This window comes from Alternaria conjuncta (assembly GCF_024043145.1).
Source record: "Alternaria conjuncta strain BMP 0040 chromosome Unknown scaffold_8, whole genome shotgun sequence".
Taxonomy (NCBI): domain Eukaryota; kingdom Fungi; phylum Ascomycota; class Dothideomycetes; order Pleosporales; family Pleosporaceae; genus Alternaria; species Alternaria conjuncta.
Genome location: NW_026250097.1, coordinates 610,611 through 626,239, shown reverse-complemented (window position 1 = coordinate 626,239; position 15,629 = coordinate 610,611). Strand labels below are relative to the sequence as shown.

Here is a 15,629-nt window from a genome sequence, read left to right as displayed (position 1 = left end):
CTTGAACACGCCTGCAGCATGATTGTGAAGATCATACTCTATCTGCCCTTGAAAAGTCGAGAACTTTGGTTGAGGTGTTGCTTTTTCACATTCCTTCTAACATCTATGACGACATTCATCCCTCCATGGACCTCAAAGACCGAGAGAGGTCGATCACAGCCCTAAGCGCTTATGAATCGTCTTCAAGATATGCCTCCAAATGATACAACAACGGTTCGACTGGTCCAGGTTTACGATACCCCTTCGGCGCAGCCACCGTCGCTAGCTCACTCAAGAACTGTTCCGGCAAATCATCGCACTGGAGTAAACTATGGCCCCCGAAACCGCACGAACTATGAACAAGTAGGTCCCTCATTAGATCCCCATCTACTGTACCTTTGTAGATAATCTTTATACACTCTGAGCTAGGGTATGTGTGCGCAACGAACGGATAAGATATAGGGCGGCAGATCTGCTCATACAGTGCCCGAGTCGCCAGATTACGGGTCTGTAGATCGAGCAGCAATTCAGCTATCACGTATACGTGACATATACGTTCAAGAACGCTTGAGTCATCCTTGAGCGTGATGCGATTCGTATAGACGGCTTCCAAATAGTGGTCAACATCTTCTAATCTCAGCTCAGGGTCAACATCGTAGAGACTGACAGTCTTAGCGTCAGAGTTGTTCCATCTGCCACTAAGCGCGCTGGCGAAGAACTTGGATCGCGACGTGATGATGGACTGGTGAACAAACAGTTCTGAACGCTGAGATTCTGGCCCAACGAGAACTTTGATGAGCGGCGAGGAGATGAACCTGGATGTTATCAGCAGTGGTCTAAATTGATGGGCTGTTAGGACTAATCACCCGTCGACACCTAGTCTTACTACTTTGACGGATGCGTCAGAAGTTCTCCGTGAGTGCGTTGACATGGTATTCGTAGAAAGGCAGCAAGGACGTGCAGTCAAGTGGAGAGCTCTTTCGTAAGAAAAAGAGGAAGATGAGAACACTCATGAAAGTTGGAGTTGGATAGCGTTTTGTTTGCGAGATCTAGCTTGACAAACTCTTCGATCCTCTCACTAACCACTCGGCGGCTCGACCACCTGAGGTACGATCTCAACCCAGTAACCCTAGTAGCTGTGAGCATGCCATTTCTCTCATACATTTCTGTTCATTGATTGGCGCCCACTTACATCAGGATCCTTCACGAACGCGAGCTGTTTGAAGACATGCTTGTAGCCGTCTTGTACTGTCCCGTGTTTCCCTTCTACAGCCTCTGCAGGCAAACCCATCTGCTCTTCTTTCGCCTCATCCAGCGGCTTGATGACCTCGTAGCCAAAGCTTTTGATCCTTTCCAGTGCTTCAGGGACATCTGGTACTGTGAATCCAATGTGACCGAAGCCGATGCCCGCCGAATTAGAGTAGTCATTGCCAGAAGTATACGGCGTAGACGCGTCTGCGGGGATGTGGTACAGCTCTAGTAACCCCTTTGAGGTACCGAGGGTGGACATACCTGTAAACATTTTAGTATTCTGTCGGAGTTATGGGCAAATGTGTGTACCTACCACTGTCTCGTGGTCCAAGGTAGTAGATGGTAAATGGACCAGCATTGAAAATGAACACAACATGCATGCCCAAGCAGTCACAGTAGAACTTCAAACTCTTCTCTGGGTCTTTGATGCGCGTCATGAGATGATTGAGGCGGTACTCGGCAGTTGATGGTGAGCTCGGCCGTGGAGGAGGAACGATGTGCTTGCCGACCTCGTATGGTCCCCGTGGATAGTTTTCATTAGAAGACGCCATGACTGTGTTGTTACAGATACCCTCGTCCAGAGCTTACGTTTCTTGAGCAACCTCTTCAGCATCTATAAGTACTTGTATGTCTTTGTAGTTCACTAGTCTCAGTAGCCACATGTGGGGCATGTGGGGTAAGTTGGCGGCCTTGAAACCCTAAGAACAGGTGCTTATTGGATACTGTGCTTCTTCTCTGGATGTTGCACACTCTCCATGTAGCGCGCGTAGAGAAGATGTAGATTTTCTTTCTTGGGAAAAGGGTGGCGCTTTCAGCTACACCCAAAGTACGTGTCACTCTAGATAGTGGCGTTCATGAAAAGGAAGAACACACAGATGTGATTGGGAATACTTTCAGCTGAGAATTCTTCTCGATAAGCTCATCATCCCAGAATGATATCTCGGCGACTACCGGGAAAGCATAGGCGAGGATGTAGCTCAGTTCTTTCTCCGGAATCTACGCTGCGGGCAGACATGACCCCTATGCGCTCTGTCATTCCGTCTCTAGTACGCGTAACCAGAACATAGTCTTTGCATATGACTATGCCCGCGAATAGGTGATTGCAGAGCGAGTAATGTAACTCATAGTTGGCATCACTTGTGACATCCAGTAGCCATTGATGATCCTCAAAACTGCGCTCGCCAGAGCCGGAGATCATCTCAATAGTACCGCGTGCTGCGTATATTGCGTCTTTATATGTGCTGGTTGGACGATCAAAGATGTGTGAATGTCGACGCCGTTTCGTTGGGATGTAGACGAACCGAAGGTAGAGAACCTCAGCCACTATGCGCAACTGATAAGTGTAATCGAGCGCAAGATCACCGTCATTCTCGAAAATCATCTTTACCAATTCTTCTGTCAGAGGCTCATCTGTTCCATCAAACTTCACCACGTGGAGTTCCACTGGCAGAATATTGTCCCAGGTCAACGGAGATGTGCATGGCCACAGAACAGGAGCAATCCAGCCCGCCCAGGACCAGCTAGGAAAGCCTTTTCGCCGGATTGTTCTCGTGGGTGATTCCGGATTGACGACCCAGCATAGTTCCCGGCAAAACGAAGCATTTAGCTGATGTTTCACATCATCCAACTGAACACCATGAGCCCAAAGATGAGACCACATCCTAGACCTGGATTGGATCTCGGTACAGGCAGTCATGGTATACGGTATACCCCAATACTGATAACATGGGTTGTCTTGCGTGGAGAACGACTGGAAGAGGCCACGCATTGCGTTCAGAACGTCCGATTGATAGCTCAATGCTCGTTTCGTATAGCGCACGATATGCTCGCGGAAAGGATCGTCCCAAGTGCTTCGTATATAGGCACTGCTCCGCCCGCTAAACAAATCTGTTGAGCCAGATGAGTTTTCCGTGGTGACTGATTCGAAACAGCTCATTGTGTTGCACTCAAAGACAACCTGCTCCTCAGTGAAGATGAGCTGCAGGCGTGAGTAAAACTCCTCTTGATACGTCCTGCACGATAAGAGTTCGTGGTCAGTACTGATGAACACATGTAGATGAAGTAACTCACCAAGCTCTTTGGGACCAAGGTGATTCGCGAATGGGTGTTTTGAAGTCGTCTAGCCCTGCTACCCATGTCGTGCCATTCAATTGAATGGCAGGAGGCGTAGTCCGACTTCGACCACCAACACCGGGTAGTCCATGATCAGAGTGATCACCAGCTGCAGCAACGATAGTCACTGCTGCCGCAGAATAGATCATAGCCATCATAGATAGCTGGCTTTGTAGTTGATGCGGATCCGATTGCTGGTCGAAACAGTATCTTGGCGGTCATAGTCAGCATATGTCCAACATGTTTTTCTGACGTGAATCCTACGCACTTATCGCACCATAGATATCGGTAACCAAGCTTAAGGGTGACCTTCATTGCATCCTTGATCGTTTCTGGCAGGTTCAACAAGCTCTCCGTAGCAGTTCCCCAGCTAAGGACACTGTCGTGTTTATTGGAAGCTGACGGTTCACCCCAAACGTAGCTAAGTGCAACATACTCCGCACCTGGAGATGCCACGATTATCTTGCATGACCTGCAGTCGATGACTTTGAGTGCAGTTCTTCCTGGAGTCCACAGCTGAGAAGTCTGGCCTTGGTGGGAACATACGTCTCCATGGTAGGTCTTGCAGTGCGTAATCCACTTTCGTAGCAGGGGATAGTCAATGAGGTTCTTCGGTAGTGTGCGGAATCGCAGGTTCTCATATCCGGACTCTGGGAGGATGAAGCGGGAGATAGTGCAATCCTCTGACTGGACGTAGTAGTTCCGGAATGAGAAATCGCGAGGTCCTCCAACTGTTGAAGGTCCTTGATAGTCCAAGAGCCGAAAACGGGCTGATGTCCTAACGGTAGATGACGAACACTTTCCGTGTATTATAGCAGCAAAGAATAGACACAGCGGGCACTTGGAACCGTTCCTGACCACTAGCCTCTCGTTGCAGACACCAACTGGAACAGTAAGACGAGGTGCCAAGTTTTTGCATTGCATACAGAGAGTCGGAACTCTCGATTCCCTTGGAAGATCGGTATTTCGTGCAGAGGCAATGGCGTTCATGATGTTAGTGTTTCGGCAGAGGCGGCGCAATATCTATGACGTCTAGAATAGGGAGACGTGCCCTTCTTATGTCAAAAGCCCATAGCTATTCTCATGCTATCTGCTGCATGTATGCGTGGCATTGCTGCGCGAAGTGTGGTGGGGTAGGAGGCTCAGTCCCGCGCGTGAACATCGAAGAAGCCCCGAGGCAAGGCCATCAGAACGCGCTAGCAGCCGCCCCGCGTACAAGGGTCCAGCGGCAGTCCAAAGTTTCGAGAAGGAACATTTGCGCCGCCTCAACACCACCACATTACCGTCAACATGGAGTTCCAAAGAGGAGAGCGCGTAAACTTGAACTTCGATACCGGCGCAGTCGAGAAGCTGGATCAGGAAGAACAGCATGAGCTCCCCATGCCGTCGTTCCCCACTTTCGTGGGCGACATCCAAGAGCGCGAATCATCACCAGCTAATCCTCCAGTCGCGCCCTCGTTCAAATCGAATGTGAATGGGTTCCCGGCGCACAAGAAACGCGTACCCAGAGTATCGGCATTCAAACAACAACGCGCCGCAAAGGAACAACAAGCTACCGCGCCACCGAAAGCGCCGGCAACGACGCAGGATGCGCCTAAGCCGCGGAGCGCATTCGGTGTGGACAGGGACGAGGAGAGAAGGGCAATAGATGAGGAGAATAGGCAGACGCTGGCAGCCATGTCAGATGCGGAGATCGAGCAAGAGCGACAAGAGCTCATGTCAAGTCTCAATCCAGCATTGCTGCAGAAGCTGCTCATGCGGTCCAATATTGACCAGGGGAGCAATGAACAGGACTTTGATACAGAGCCGCCACCAGCAGCTGCCACAACGACCCCGGCGACTGACGAACCCAAGTCAGAACCTCAGCCAAAGACACCAAGCACCAAGAAAGTCTCCTTCGCGGCACCAGAACCCGAAAACGAAGCGCCGTCACAGCCCGCCTCAACCTCAATACCCACCGCGCAACCCCCGTCAGACGACAACACCACATCGACAGCCATGCCAGATACGAACGACTCAATACACTTCCCACAACCCCCACAACCGCCCGACCTCGACCCAAACGACCCCTCATTCCTAAAGAACCTCCACGAGAAATACTTTCCCACGCTACCCTACGATCCCTCCTCACTATCATGGATGTCGCCCATCGACCCATCAGACACAAAGTCGCCCTACCACCCCTCGCAAACCGCTCTCAACCCCGCCGAACTCCGCTTCGACTTCTCGGGCAACTTGCTAGCACCCAGCGTCGCACGATCGATGCCGACCGACCGGGGTCTCCACCACCATGCCGAAGCCCCTGAGGCAGCAGGCTACACAATTCCCGAACTTGCAGTTACGGCGCGGAGTAAAGTCGCGAGTCAACGGTGCATCGCATACCAAACCCTGGGTCGTATCCTATACAGATTAGGGAGAGGAGAATTCGGGGTTGAGAGCACGGGGCAAACGACTGATGGGCCGGCTAAGGTAGCCAAGAACCCAGAGGTGGAGGAAGACGAGGATGGAGAGGAGTGGGTGGAAGAGGATGTTGGCAGTGCCATTGCAGGCGGACTGTGGCAGTGCGTTGAAGAAGGGCGGGTGATTGAGACGTTGACGGAAGAGGCGAATAAGGAGAGGGGTCATCTGACTGCACGCACGTTTGCTCAGGAGGCGCTGTGGAATTGGCGTAGGGGCGGTGGGAGGAAGAGACAGGCTGTGTGAGCTTCACAAGTCAAGTAAGACGACGGATGTATCACATAGATGTATGATATCACGAGAATTCCCCATATGAGTTCGAACTCATCGTTATGCATTACCCGTATTCTATTCATGCCCCATTACCGATACCAAGATGCTTGTCAGCACGACTCATCGGTATCACAGCATACGCTCAACGTAGCTCAAGTCGGCTCGCACATCGCGGGCCCACATCCGGTTGATCGGTCTGTCCAAAGCCGTCATAGTTTTTGCCCCTCTTGGGCGGAGACTCCAATCGAACCCCCTTTCTCTTTGCCGGAGGAGTAATGCTAATAGAAGAGTCTAATCAGCAACCGGTAACTTGGAAAGAGGAAGATAGGAGCAGGGGCTCAGAATAGAAGAGAGCTTACTCCTTCTCCACTCCGTCGATGACAGGCACATCCTTCAAGTCTACTGGCTCCAACGCGGGCATCTCATCGTTAGAATCGTCGTCGAAAGTAACATCCTTCATCTCAATATCCTTCTGGGTATCCTCCTCGGTCTTCTCAGGCTGGCGGCACACGGCCTCGGTATAGTCGTCCACAAGATCGGCTCTTATGTACACGACACCTGTGCTGACCTTCGGGCGGTGTGCTTCCTCCTTGTCGAGCACTACGCTCTCCTGCTCAACTTGATCTACATTCTCGTCGTTGTAGACTCTCCACTCATCCTTGTGGAAGTCGTAGATGTAGATCCAGTAATGACCACTTCTGACGTCACCGCGGTGGGTAAAGACAGCATGGAGACGGTAGGGCACGGAGTGGCAGTCCTCGAAGACTGTGTCGATTTTGGATTCCAGCAATGTTATCTGGTCGTCGATGCCTGAAAGATCGGCAGCGAGATCGGCGGCACGGGTGTGGAGCGTATCAGAGAGTTCAGGAGGCGGAGTCGGGAGGAAGTCCTGGGACGAACTCGGTTGTTCATGCTCTGACTTCTCCGTGGCCAGACTGTTGACAAAGTCGCTCGTTGCCTCTAGACATTCAGGGAGGTTCAAGCCCTCAATACCTGTTGTCTGTAGCTTTGTCCTCTTAGCATCTAGCTCTCGCAACTCTTTCTGTTTTGCCCATTGCGCTTTGCGAAGATCTAGCAGCTGCGCTTCGCTTAGTGTCGGTGTTCTCGCCAAGTAACGATCCATATACATCGTTTTCTCCAGGCCAATGTGCGAGTGGTCGTACACAGGCTTGCCCTCCTTGAACTGTAGCCGCTTCACGTTTATGATCTGGATGGGCGCAGCCTTTTCAACGTAATCGTATCGCATACCGCCACCATCCGCTATTTCACCCAAACCGAAGTCTTCGTCCAGGGTAGCATAGAGTGAGCGGTCTCGTTGTCCAGTGGCGACAAGAAAATGGTCTCGAAGCTCTTGAACTTTCTGTACGCCGTCTGACTTTTCCATTACTGTGGTGACGTCGCCGAAGAACAGGTTCTTGATGGCGTCTCCTTGCTCACCTTCGCGCAGAATGCTGTCACCTGTTATGGCACAGGAAATGAGATCAAATATGTTCGACATGACTTCTGCTGCATCCTGTTGTCGAGCGCTCTCCTCAATCCTACCAATTCTCGAAATCGATTGGACAGCAGGCTTGATGGCCGGTTTAGGGTCTGCCCGTGGTGGGATTGGCGGAGGCCGTGTTGGTGGGGCAGGCACATCGCCCTCGCTCTTGCTTGCTGCAACGTCGTCGTTCATGACAGAATCAGCAGGTGTAATCGGCGCCGCATCAGCATTCTCCATGACCGAGTCTGTAGGATTTGTGTTGTCGCCAGTCACGGCTGAGCCGGCTGGAGCTTCTGCAGGAGCGGACTGCATCACAGCAGGTGGAAGCATCGGTCCACTAACCGCAGCTCCATCAATCGTGCCCAAGCCTGCGCCGTCGGTAGTGTTTACTGGTGGTGACTCCACTGGATCCGCGGGATTGTCTGATTTGCATAGTGCGAGTGAAGCGAGGTCTATGGCAGGCTGTACCGTGTCTGTGGATGCGGTGATCATGCGCTCAAACAAAGTCCGCAACTCCCTGACGACTACGCGAGGTTAGCATCGATCTGAAGTAACGAAAGACATACTGACACTTCTGTGCCGTCAAAACCCTTTCGGCTGTGACCCACATGCGCCCAACTTTCTTGTTTTTCAAGCTTTCTGGAGAGAGATCTTGTAGGTATTTCTCGCAATTAAGAATGAGATCTCTCAAGGGCTTGATGGTGAACAGGAATTGGAGAACGCTGTTGAGATAGCAGGTATTACCGATATTGCGGAGCCCAACCGGCCATGAATCGAGGGGGTATTTGTTCCCTCTGGCTGGGGAGGGGTTGACGTGGTTGTCGCCAAACCTCTGTGACTGGTCATTCTCGATAAGTTTATACGCTGTCTCCATGCGCGCTCGTTCGCTGGAGCCAATATCGTAGGTGCTGACTAGAGAGCCCAAAACTGCAAGTTCGAGCTTGACGGTTCTGTCTGGTTGTTGGAAAAGGGCGTAGGCTTCACCGAGGTCCATTTCAGGCTCGCTCATTGCCCCGAACTTGGCGAACTGTCGCAGTCGTTCGCTGTTGCGCGCATCTGCTATGATATCCAGGGCTTTCCTTGCGGTTTCTATGCTTGCGGGGCTGTCCTGAGTCTATTTGAGTGTTAGCAATCGTCAGAACAACAAACAAGTCATGTCGGGACCCGACGTGCACGGTACCTTTAGCGAATACATGGTCGGGATGAAATCGTCGGCTACACCAAGCTCAAGATCGAAGAACGCCATTGCCTGCTCGTACGTCTCGATAGAACCAGAAGCCTCTGACCGTATTCTGTCGCTGTCACGCACGTCTCCGAGAACTCGCAGCTGCTTTCGTGCCTCCTCAGCCTGTATAACGCTGACATCGGCTAGCCGCGACCGGAAGCATCCTATGATATGATCGTCGCCTATCACGTTTGCGTGGGTTGGATCAATCCCAAAGTACTGGTAGGCACGCTCGGTATCGCGTTTGCTAGTGAGACCCTGTGAGGCCAACAAAGCAACCTGCATCTGAAGCATCTCACTTTGGCGACCGGCAGCGAGATCCTGCAAGCATTCGAAGTAGTAAGCCTTGTTCTCGATATCGACAGCGCCTTGTCGAGAGAAGGCGAACAGGATTAAAGCGTCGTCAAAGTCACCGACGGCGCCTAGACTAGCGTAGTAACTACATGTCGTCAGTAAGCAGGAACGCCGGTGAAGGTGAAAGCGGGGCACATACGGGTGATCTTCTTCGTGGTTTGTACTGCGTGTCTCCCGTCCCTTAGCCTTAGCGTCTGTGCAGCTTGTCAGTGTCCACATTGTGTAACAAGCGGGGCGTATATGGACATACAATCCGCGCATGCTAACGCTCTCTCCATATCGACTCGGGACGGTGTGGGATACATGGGCTGGTGTCTGCAGCCCACTCGTTCATTCTCCGGCATGCTAAGTATTAATGTGTTCAGCTCGTAGCGAGCGTCCTCGATCTTGTTGCGCAGCGTCGATTCGAGAGGAGATGCCGCTTCATCGGGCCTAGGGAGATACCAGACTTCTACGATGGCATCCTCTTCCTCTTCCTGGCGGTTCTCGAAGCCCAGGCGCCGTAATATCGAGTCGCAGTCCCTACCGAAGGTCTTGAGAAACTTCTTGTTCAACAATGGGATGCGCGCCTTGCCCTTCGCGGGCTTCAACGAATCCTGTAGGTATGTATTCAGGTAATCGGGAGCATCGACCTTCCGCGCCATGTTTGCGTCTGCCCGGTCGCCGGCGATCTGTTTCGCTGCTTCCCATCGTCTCCTGAGTTGAGCCTGGTCGGTCAAAGTGACAATGTCCTGCTCCGAGAAGCATGGAGGCTTCATGCTAATCCGTACCCTGACTGAGCACTCGGGCGCAGTGCAGCGGAAAGTGTAGGTGCGCGGGCGCAGCTGAGCCTCGATCCCACCGGTGCCACTCGAGCTGTCTTCTCCTTCGTAGAGGAAGTGGTGCAAGGCATAGTCCTCATTTCCCTTCCCACACGACTTGATCTTGGTGGCATCGGTGCGGTGGTCGACACGCACATCGACATGCCAGCGACACTTGTTGCAGTATGAGGCGACCTTGTATGTGGTATTCGGGGTTGCGTCTTCGCCTGCAACCGGCAACTGCGACTGCTCAGGCTTGGTGAAGAAGGTGTGGCGGCAGTTCCTGAAGGGTACGGCGGCGACTGCTGGGGCTTTGCTGTCGTGTTGCGGCGGGGCACTCGTCAACAAGTTCCGGCCGGCCCGTTCTTCGTGTCGCGGATCGTATGTGAAGAGGTCCTGGAGTAGCCGCGGCGCCGTCTTGCCTGCGAGTCGTGGTTAGCACACGCTGGTGGGACGAGGGTGGACAAAGTACCAGGCGCCATAGCTGCTGTGCGCGGTGGGGAGCAATAGTGTGGCTTATACTATGGATGACAGAATGGTGGGTTTACTGGCAGCACAACATGCACGGAGAGATGGGTGGAGAAGGGCGAAGACGGGAGAAGTTGCTACCGTGTGATTGAAGCGTTTACAGACAGAGCATCGTGGGCGGCGACCGCCTAGTAGAAGCACTACAGTGCTAGATTCAGGAAGCACAAGACAGCTAGCCCACGTGAATAGCCCTGACGCATGCAACTACGCACAAGAAAACACAAGACCGCAACGGTACAAGCGGCGAGGCACACGGGCTCGCGGCATTCACTGCGACAGCTCGACGACGCGGCGCGCGATGATGCAGCCAGTGCCCGCCCGCCGCCGCTTGAGCCCTGAGCGCCAAGACGCTTATGGTCTGGCGCATCTTCCCGCTGCCGACTTCAACAACGTCCATAGAGCTCCCAAGACGACACCCACGCCCAATTCGCCCGCCATGGCCGACCAATACGTCACCTACCACCCGCGGGACGCTCTCTCGAATACTGCGAACACGACCCTGCAGACCACGGCCGCCGGCGCCATCATCGCCGGTGTCCAGAACACTCTCCGGAAGCAGAATGTCGGAGCCATGGGCATCCTCACCCGGTCGGGAGGCATAATCGCGCTATACGGTCCGTACCAGGTCAATTGCAGGAAAATGCATCGGAACGAAGCTAATTGACGTGTAGCCGGTGTGGGAGCCGCCTACCAATTCACACTGGACGCGACCAGCAACCTGCGACAAAAGGATGACTGCTACAGCGAGGCAGTTGCCGGTTTCGTGGCTGGATGCGGTGTCGGTGTTGCCAGTACGCATGCTCAGGACCGATACATACGCCGGTACTAACAGTTCACAGGGCGAAGCCTTCCATTCATGCTCGGTGCCGGAGTATGCTTCTCCACGGTCCTCACTGCCTACCGTTACACTGCTGGAATGCGCGGTATTGGAGACATTCGCGACCAGGTCGATGATGATGGCGAGGTTGAGCGCAGGGAAGAGCTGAAGAAGGTGCGCAGGCGGCCAATGTCCGAGACTCTGCAGCAATTGGGCGAGGGACGAGGTATGTCCAATAAGGGCCAACACACTCTTGCTGAAGCTGACTTCACCAGGAATTTACGGACCCGGATACGAAGAGAGGAGGCGGCAACGACTGTTGGAGAAGTACGGCGTCGACGTCAAGGCAGCGCAAGAAGCCGCTTAGAAGCATTACACGATCACACGTTTCCTTGCAGTTACAACAGCAAACACTACAAAGACCTAGGCCGCCTCCGGCTTGTGTATATACTACCCCAAACAATCGAAGACTTTATCAAGACTTCGACTTCGATGCAGAGGTGAACCTTCCCACATTAGTGTGCACCCGATGACAGCCATCTTTGCATTTCTATCATGAGAGCACGGGAGTCTGAATTGCCGGATAATGGAAGGACTTCGCAACAGTTGCGCATAAGTTCAAAATCCATCTCATCGCTTTGCTACAGGCCGAATGACATTGAGATCAAGCGAAGAGGTCGTACGTGATGCGCGGGTTAGATTCTTTCAATTCCAGACATCTATCGCAGGAACAGCCATGCCTCAGAGATCCATACATCTGACAATACACGAGACGCTATTGGTGTAATGCGGGGTAGCGTGCATCCCACCAGTTCGATGATGTCGCGTCTTTCGACCGTCAATTTATATCCATCCGTAATTGGGATCGATAACACGAAAGCTTCAACATTATTGGCCTGATGCATTGCCAGACGGTTACCTAGAATCGTAGTTCCTGTACTTTATTGGTCTTTACCATGTTGCGGTTTTTCGCGCGCTCCATGCGCGTCTCTTTCAACCCCACTAACCAGCCAACCGACGCGTGAACATCTTCCCAAGACCTTCGAGGCTCAGCGCATGCCAAAAGACGAAAAGACGACTCGCGAATATTGCACCTCACACTCCAAGAGCCTCAACGTCGCGACAACACCCGACGCGCAATGGCCGAATCCAACCTCAAGGAAACCTTTTACCGCCAATTCAACCAAGATGTCGCAAGTCCGTCTCCCACATACCCACCACAGCATGCGCCTTGACTAACACACTCAGCACTTCGCGCGCAAATCGAAAACCTCTCCTCCGTGTCCACATCCGGCGGCGAGCGCAATGAAGCAATAGACAACTGCCTGGCCGGCATAAACCGAGTAGCCCTCGATGTCCAGGACGCCTCGAGCTATCTTCCGGCGTACGATCAACGGACGTACAGCGAGGTATGTCACATACCGAGGATAGCGAAGCCATAAGAAGAGCTGGAGGCTGACAAGAAAGTGTATAGACAATCAAGCGTCTGAGCGAGAAGTTGTCAGAAATGAGGAATAGCTTCGATCCACCCAAGAAGTTCAGTTTCAAGAACAGGAGGAAGGATATTGCGAAACCAGACGCTGCGCCTGATACATGGAACGCGAAACCATCCTCCGCATCGGGACAAACACCACCATCACAGCAACAACAACAGCACGACACAACGCAACACGACTCTTCCCCGTCAGCGCTCTCCTGGAAATCCCACGCCCGTATAACCCTCCCTTCATCTCCTTACGAAACAAGTTCACCGACAGTGTCGCACCTCACCCGCTGCATCGTCGATCTCAGCGCCCCAACGAAAGCCAACGCGCCCTTCGCTGCCCTCTACCTCCGCTCCATAAGTTCGTCGCTCATAGTGACCGGCCAAGTCGCAGGCGCAATACACATCACCGATGTCTCCAACAGCATCATAGTGACGGCGTGTCGGCAGTTTCGCATGCATGGGAGCAAGAACGTGGATGTATATCTACATAGTACGAGTCGGCCGATCTTTGAGGACTGTGAGGGCCTGAGGTTTGCGCCGTTGCCTAGTGTATATGTTAGTCTTCTCCTGGTACTTGCAGTCTTTGCTGTGTAAACTTCGCTAACGACCGTATAGACGACACCGGAGATCGAACAATCGCCAAATCAGTGGGATCAAATCGACGACTTCAAGTGGTTGAAGGCCGAGCCAAGTCCGCACTTCAGTCTGCTACCTGAAGCCGGGCGCATATCTGAAGACGCGTGGAATGAGAGCATACCCGGGGACGAGAATGAGAGCCCGGATGATACCCTGAAGGCCTTCGGTGTACGGTGACGGAAACCGACCATCAACATAGCCATGTAACAGGTCTCTCAACCTTGGCGTACACTCTAGCCACTGCGGCTTTCTGGCTTGTTTCAATCATGACAAATTCTGAGAAGACATCACAGTGCAACGAAGATCTTTGTTAATGGCCGAAGTAAAAAGTATTGTATATTACATGCATGCTGATCTGTTGCGGCCGTGTAACTGGTAGTACATGTGAGGAAAACCCTGTCTGGCTTAAAGAACACTCCCTAAAAAGATCATACCACTTCCCTTGACCTCGTCAGGCCCACATTGTAGGTATGTGGACAGAGTTGGAACGCTCCATGCTAAACGCTATACGCGATGCAAGAATGTCTCACCATGTCGACCTCCTTCAACAACAGCGCATCTCCTTCACGACAGAAAGAGACCGATGAGAGAGCCACGCTTTGGCTTATGCAAAGTGAGCGAAGACGAGAGCAACGACAATAGCCGCGAGGGAACTCTTTCCGGCACCGACGACATGGCCGGTGTTGATGGGCACTTCGATGTAGCTGGGGTAGGGGGCAACAATCGTGCCGTTGATGCCGCCAGATGGGTAGGGATAACTGCAAAGACCGGTCAGTGAATATAGAAAGTATCAAGAATCATTAAGACGTACCCAGATCCAGAGGGACCACCAGAGACACCTGAAGGGACGCTGGTCGGGATAGCTTGCGTATTGGTGTTGGTGTTGGTGTCATTGCCAGGCACGTCTGAAGGCCCTGCCGTGATGTACGAAATGAGAGTCTGTGTCTGATAGCTCGTAATCCTAATAGTGCTATCGATGACCGTGGATACAGGACCTGTTGTGGGCGAGGGGCTTGGGTAACCAGGAGTAGTAGACAATGACGCTGAGTTCGTGCCAGAGGCGGTACCCGAGGATCCTGTGGCGGTAGAAGATGTAGAATCTCCGCCTGTGTATGTCGGAGCAGCTTCGATAGAGCTTCCAGGTGGGGCAAAGTAGTTGCTCGATGAAGGTCCGGCTGAAGGGCTTCCAGAGGGTATAGCAGAGCTGGCACTTGGGTAAGAAGCTGTAAGAGAAGTAGGTACAGCATCCGTGTTGGACTTTGTCAGTGCAGTTGAACTACCTGATGGCACGAGGTATCCACTGGAAGACGGTCCAGCAGGGCGAGATGGGGCAGCCGAGTAGCTCGATGACACTGTTGGTCCACTTGGGTATGGACTTGCGGGCGATGAGACTGTGATGGAAGTCGGTACGGCATCTGTGATAGAGCTTGCTAACCCAGCTGAGCTAGCTGGCGGCACGACATAGCCACTCGACATTGAGCCGGTGGAGGCGGCTCCCGGAGACGTGGGCACATAATCCGTATTGCTGCTCGGTGGCACGGATGAGCCGGACGGTACGTAGCCTGGTGTTGAAGGAGTGGCTGGGTTACCAGAGCTTGGCCCTGACGAGGGGGTACCTATGGACGTAGGAACTGCATCCGTGTTGCTGACAGGTGGAGCTGCTGAGCTAGCTGGGAAAGTAGAGCCTGTGTATGACATGCTGGAGACCGCTGAGCTACCAGGGTTCACGGGACCTGGGTTAGTGGGTGATGAGACCAGGGAGCTGCCCGGAGGTGCGACATATCCATTTGAAGAGCCAATGGAACTAGGCCCAGCTGATGAAGCGGGATATGAATTGCTAATGGCGTTGGTGTTGGTAGATGAAGGAACCACGACGACACTGCTTGCTCCGGTTGAAGGCAATACATCTGTGACGATCGTGACTCCAGTGCTTGGAGATCCTGATGGGAGCACCACACTCACGCTAGGAGGCGTAGCATATGCGCTGGATGGGGAAATACCTGTTGGCAGAGCACTCGTCTGGGGAGCAGAGCCACTGGGATATTCAGAGCCACCTGGGAAGATTTGAGACCCTGAGATGAGGCTGACAGAGATGCCCGCGGAACTGGTGGGGTAGGCGGAGCTAGCAACTGATGAAGGAGCAGCCGTAGTTGGAGGTGGCCCATACCCAGGAGGCGTCGAAGAAAGTAGACAGATCGTGGTTGTTGCAGTGACATAGACAACAGATG

At 52.9% G+C, this 15,629-nt stretch overlaps 6 protein-coding genes across 6 annotated transcripts; 3 read left to right on the top strand and 3 right to left on the bottom strand.

Annotated features, from left to right (window-relative positions):
• Positions 1-169: 169 nt before the first annotated feature.
• Positions 170-1,781, bottom strand: J4E85_006006 (uncharacterized protein; the record flags this gene model as incomplete). The annotated part of the gene is made up of 3 exons (XM_051470247.1): positions 170-794; positions 1,191-1,491; positions 1,544-1,781. 3 exons carry the CDS (start codon positions 1,779-1,781, stop codon positions 170-172), a joined length of 1,164 nt encoding a protein of 387 aa, XP_051325735.1.
• A 2,851-nt stretch (positions 1,782-4,632) lies between these two features.
• On the top strand, positions 4,633-6,045 carry J4E85_006005 (uncharacterized protein; the record flags this gene model as incomplete). Its single annotated transcript, XM_051470246.1, has 1 exon — positions 4,633-6,045. The coding sequence occupies one exon, from the start codon at positions 4,633-4,635 to the stop codon at positions 6,043-6,045; it is 1,413 nt and encodes a 470-aa protein (XP_051325734.1).
• Positions 6,046-6,427: 382 nt separating this feature from the next.
• On the bottom strand, positions 6,428-10,416 carry J4E85_006004 (uncharacterized protein; the record flags this gene model as incomplete). The annotated part of the gene is made up of 6 exons (XM_051470245.1): positions 6,428-8,079; positions 8,126-8,669; positions 8,736-9,219; positions 9,274-9,328; positions 9,385-10,356; positions 10,407-10,416. The coding sequence occupies 6 exons, from the start codon at positions 10,414-10,416 to the stop codon at positions 6,428-6,430; spliced, it is 3,717 nt and encodes a 1,238-aa protein (XP_051325733.1).
• Positions 10,417-10,898: 482 nt separating this feature from the next.
• On the top strand, positions 10,899-11,646 carry J4E85_006003 (uncharacterized protein; the record flags this gene model as incomplete). The annotated part of the gene is made up of 4 exons (XM_051470244.1): positions 10,899-11,076; positions 11,134-11,253; positions 11,302-11,505; positions 11,555-11,646. 4 exons carry the CDS (start codon positions 10,899-10,901, stop codon positions 11,644-11,646), a joined length of 594 nt encoding a protein of 197 aa, XP_051325732.1.
• Positions 11,647-12,418: 772 nt separating this feature from the next.
• J4E85_006002 (uncharacterized protein) lies at positions 12,419-13,578 on the top strand (the record flags this gene model as incomplete). Its single annotated transcript, XM_051470243.1, has 4 exons — positions 12,419-12,476; positions 12,528-12,688; positions 12,754-13,320; positions 13,381-13,578. The coding sequence occupies 4 exons, from the start codon at positions 12,419-12,421 to the stop codon at positions 13,576-13,578; spliced, it is 984 nt and encodes a 327-aa protein (XP_051325731.1).
• Positions 13,579-14,005: 427 nt separating this feature from the next.
• On the bottom strand, positions 14,006-15,099 carry J4E85_006001 (uncharacterized protein; the record flags this gene model as incomplete). The annotated part of the gene is made up of 2 exons (XM_051470242.1): positions 14,006-14,159; positions 14,213-15,099. The coding sequence occupies 2 exons, from the start codon at positions 15,097-15,099 to the stop codon at positions 14,006-14,008; spliced, it is 1,041 nt and encodes a 346-aa protein (XP_051325730.1).
• Positions 15,100-15,629: the final 530 nt, after the last annotated feature.